Here is a 4,948-nt window from a genome sequence, read left to right as displayed (position 1 = left end):
TTCAAAATATATACTCTAGCGCTAATAGAAATTATCGATCTAAATGGAGAATACACGCAAGCAAATTTTAATTGCAAAATAGTATTGAACGTTAAACGTATATAGTGGAAAAAATGGATGTTTCTTCGGAGGAAAGTTAAGTTTCTGAAAGGAGCCCAATTTAGAATTCTTCTGGTAACTACTTGATAAGAACGATAGTTTCCAAGTACAATTAACTAATTGCAGGTAGTTGGTGAAATTTCCGATCGACGAGTTTCAAAATAAAAGAGATAAGGTATATCTGTTTGGATAGTTTTGAAATTTCTACTTTCGTGAGTTGCACAGTCATCCATGACACGCGTTACACGGGGAAAATACTGTTTTTATCAAATCGGCTTGATAAGAACGACAGTTTCCAAGTACAATTAACTAATTGCAGGTAGTTGGTGAAATTTCCGATCGACGAGTTTCAAAATAAAAGAGATAAGGTATATCTGTTTGGATAGTATTGAAATTACTACTTTCGTGAGTTGCACAGTCATCCATGTTATGAAAACATAATACTTTGGAAAATTGTGTATCAGCAACCTGTGGCAGAAAAAAAAAAAAATCTACCTTAAAAAGACACAATTGGATGCAACGTCTTGTACATAATATTTTACTCTTGTAAATAAAAAAAAATCGATCCACAAAAAAACAAATGTTTGATTGATTGTTTATCTTTCTTTTTTCTTCTTGATACATTATTATTCTATTATTTACTATCGACGACCTCATTTTCCTTTCATTTTTACTATATTGAGTTTTTGCTCGCAAGGTGCGTATTAATTATTAGGATAAAAATTTTTTATAATACACTTCATTTGAAAAGTAACAAAATAATAAAGGCTGTAAAAATAATTTTGTGACTTTCAAAAGAGGATTTTATTTTTTTGCAGAATATTACCGTGTATTTCTTTTTCAGGACTTTAAAATAATATATTATTATCATTGATTTAAAATGGATCTTCAGTCAATGATACATGGCTATAATTTCTTTGTAATCAAACTTACACGGTTTTAAAAAAATCATTGCTCGATATAGTAATAAACATATTGACAATGAATAAGAAACATTTTTAATCAGTTTTTAATAAGTTAGCGGAGTATCTTTAAAAAAATGTGGCTCCAACATCAATACGAGAAATGAAACAATAGCTTTATAGTAAAATAATACAAAAAAATTTTATTAAAAATACTATTTTACAAGAGATGGATATTTTCACATCGCAAGGCACAGATTAACATTAACGTCTCAACATCCTTTAAAGAGTCACAAAATGCTAAAAATATAATACCGTACTTTAACCAAAGTACAAATTTTCATTCATTTATGTAAGGGCACAAATAACCGCGTAAATACATCAAAAAAAGATACCGACAAAATAGTCAGATAATATCTAGCTTCTGCACTTAAGATACGATGTTGCTAGTAGTAACAAACAAAATGATAACTGTTGTAAAAATCTTACAATTCAAAATATTGTAACAAGTTCATTAAAATCTTTATACATTTATACAATTAATTACATATGTATACTATCATGGTACTAATCGTGCAGACAACTTATTCAAAGATTTGGGCATGCAGTAGTTGTTACACAAGTCCGTAGTTGACCATAAATAATAAGTAAGAATCGTACGCCTCGAATCAGTAGTAACTTTAGCACCTCACATTATTGTTACGATAAATATGATTATTCACTGTAAATTTCCAAGTCACTAAATTTTTTAAAAATAATAATCACACCAACGTGTATCAAAGCAACAACACACTAAGATGTTCAAATTGACATTTGGTTTTGATACCACTAATTACGTATTTCCATAATAACTAAATATTTAAGTAATCTAGAATTCATTGAAAGAAAAAACTAACTAAAATGTATGTCTTGATCCTAGTTTTGAAATATACAAATAATTATTCGATGCTTTTCTTTGCAAGAATAATAGTATGCTGTCCTCCGCCAGAAACTCGAAGAACCTCAACTTCTTTCACATATTTGGATTCAATTAATCTGGGTTCTAAAATATCGTCTTCTTCTCCAGTACCAAGCTGGCCTTCAGAGCCCATTCCCCAGGCGTATAGTTTTCCTGTAACAAAATTTTCGAGCTTATAGATAAATTTTTACTTTATATAGTGTGATTAGTCGAGAGGTTGTAGTACTTATTTACCGTTTTCTGTTACAGCAAAAGACTGAGCAGTACCAGCTGCAACATCTATGCATTTGGTATTACTTAGTTTGGGTACGAGTACAAGTTCTGTGGCATCTTCACTCATAATGCCAAGACCTAGTCTTCCATACTCTTTCCTTCCCAAAACGTACACTTGCCCTTTATCGTCTAAAGCAATAGTGTGATGCTGTCCCGAGCTAATTTGAACCCATTTACGTCCACTAAACGTATCTGACACTTTAGGGTGGAAGGACTTGTCGCAATTTTTGAGACCTGCAATTGAATACAAAATTAAAAATTAAAATAAGATTGAAATTAAATATTAAAAACTCATACAATACTTAACGTACCAATTTGACCGTAGTTATTTAGGCCAAATACATACAGATTATCCGTATTCGCATCCTTGGCAAAGGTAGCATAGCTACCGGCCCATATGTTTTCAATTTCTACTTTTTTATTTATTTTGAAATAAACTTGATCAGGTGTCAGCAATTTGTTACCACCTCGACCACTGTGTCTATCGGTTTTTCGTTCAGGTAACCGTCCAAGTTGGCCCTGCTCACCGCAACCACAGGTTAAAACTTTTCTGGTATTATCCAGTAAAACTAAGTGGTCGGATCCAGAAGCAATTTTAATGAACTTTTTATTGGATAAAATTTGTACTGGAGCACTTTCTTTGTTTTTCGTCAATAGTCCAAGTGTTCCATGTGAATCCTAAAAATTGTTTCAATTTTAGTAAACAACATACAACTAATTGTACCATCTGTTATTATGTATGAATTTAATGGAAATTGTATGGATTATAACTATGATTTGGGAAATTGATTACTCACCCGAAAGGATCCCCAAACGAAAACTCTTCCGTCCTCCATTAACGCGGCACTGTGCGAGTCTCCTGCCGTCACCTGAATCGCACGTCCAGGTAAATCCACGAGTCCAGGAGTAGCTTCACTGCCCTCGGTTGTGTCTCTACCGAGGGCTCCCTCATCGTTGCAGCCGAACGTGACTACTTTTCCCTCATCCGTGAGGCAAACGTTGTGCATACCACTTCCTGCTATGGAAACCATATTCAGGAAGTGTGGCACTTGAGCAAACCGTGTTTTTTCCAGGATGTCGTCACCCAAGCCAAGTTGGCCTGTGTCTCCTTGACCGCAGGTAAGAATGATACCACTTGTGGTCACTTGACGGAGAAGCTCTTTAACTTTAGGATCTGAAAGTTGTTACTTATTATTAATCGGGGAACACTAGATCATTAAATGTCATCAATGTGGAAACAAGAAAGACTGCATCCACGTTTCATTATGCAAACCACAAAAAGTTCCTGCAATGTGCCTGGAATTTTGCAAAACAAACAATTACGTACCATCATTCTGGAATACCTCAGGCTTCTTTCTTGAGGTTTTAGCCCGTTTCACAGGCATGGCCACGTTGTCTTGCGAATCTGGAGATTTGCGCTTGTTGGTCACTTTTATCTTCAGTGGCCCTGAAAAATTTAATATATCATTATCTAGGGAACACTAGGTTCTTGTAAGTCGTTAATCAATTGAACTATAGAAAGCTGTGTGGAAACACGAAAGACTGCATTTACCTTGCTGCTCATGCAAACCACAGAAAGTTCTTGCAATATGCTTGGAAAAATTACATACCATTATTTTGGGATACTTCAGGCTTCTTTCCGGAGGTTTTAGCCTTTTTCACAGGCATGGCTACGTTGGCTTGCGAATCTGGAGATTTGCGCTTGTTGGTCACTTTTATCTTTAGTGGCCCTGAAAAATGTAATATATCGTTTATCTAGGGAACACTAGGTTCTTGTAATTCGTTAATCAATTGAACTATACAAAGCTGTGTGGAAACACGAAAGACTGCGTTTACCTTGCTGCTCATGCAAACCACAGAAAGTTCCTGCAATATGCTTGGAAAAATTACATACCATTATTTTGGGATACTTCAGGCTTCTTTCCGGAGGTTTTAGCCTTTTTCACAGGCATGGCTACGTTGGCTTGCGAATCCGGAGATTTGCGCTTGTTAGAGGTATTGGTCACTTTTTTTTTCGACGGCACTGTGGAGAACGAAAACAAAATAAATAATTAAGTAACTGTACGACATACTTGAATAAACAAAGTGCCACATTAATTATAGTATCCATGCCTCGGTAAAAGTTAATCGAAATACAAGAAAACGACATAGAAGTAAGTATACCGTTTACGTACTTATTCTTTTTTTTGACAACGACAGAGTTTGCGTTTGCACTGCGATGAACGATGACAGGCACTCTCTCGAGAGGCTTACCGCCAAAACAGTCGGAACGGCTCAACGGATATATATGTCTCAAACAATGCTTTGCTTGCAAGGCACAGCTGGAGCTGAGGTATACTTTGGAATTCAAAGATCTACTGCTTTAACACGTGCTCTGATCGCGTATTTATAGGCACTGCTACTTACACCTACCCCTACTTGACGCATCAATACTCGCCGCCGTCAACCGCCGTCACCGCACGCTACGACCAATGGCGCTCATGGTAGAACGAATGAGCAAACGATCAGCCAATCGCAGGGCTGGACAGGCCACTTTCTCTTTAGTCCAACTCCGTGATTGGCTCAAGTGCAGACCGCCCAAAAGCCGATGAGCTGTCAACTATAGAGGGGATATGTTACTCATGAGGGTATTGGTATAAAACTCATTCGTCAGATGGCGCCACCGTGCTATGTATTTGTTTATTCTCTTAAAAATAATTTAATTCCAAAATTTATT

The 4,948-nt window shown here is 35.8% G+C and overlaps 1 protein-coding gene across 1 annotated transcript; it reads right to left on the bottom strand.

Moving 5' to 3' along the window:
- Positions 1-1,182: 1,182 nt before the first annotated feature.
- On the bottom strand, positions 1,183-4,626 carry LOC149374504 (regulator of chromosome condensation-like). The gene is made up of 8 exons (XM_089592725.1): positions 4,407-4,626; positions 4,127-4,255; positions 3,843-3,962; positions 3,560-3,679; positions 3,030-3,406; positions 2,544-2,910; positions 2,194-2,466; positions 1,183-2,112 (listed from the first exon to the last, which is right to left on the bottom strand). Coding segments are annotated over exons 1-8 (1,560 nt in total). The 5' UTR covers positions 4,408-4,626; the 3' UTR covers positions 1,183-1,939.
- Positions 4,627-4,948: the final 322 nt, after the last annotated feature.

Source organism: Copidosoma floridanum, unplaced genomic scaffold (genome assembly GCF_036245765.1).
Source record: "Copidosoma floridanum isolate Cflo_tuat_1 unplaced genomic scaffold, Cflo_Japanese_pri ptg000019l, whole genome shotgun sequence".
Taxonomy (NCBI): Eukaryota; Metazoa; Arthropoda; class Insecta; order Hymenoptera; family Encyrtidae; genus Copidosoma; species Copidosoma floridanum.
Note: the sequence above shows the minus strand (reverse complement) of the source record. Positions and strands in the feature narration are given on the sequence as shown.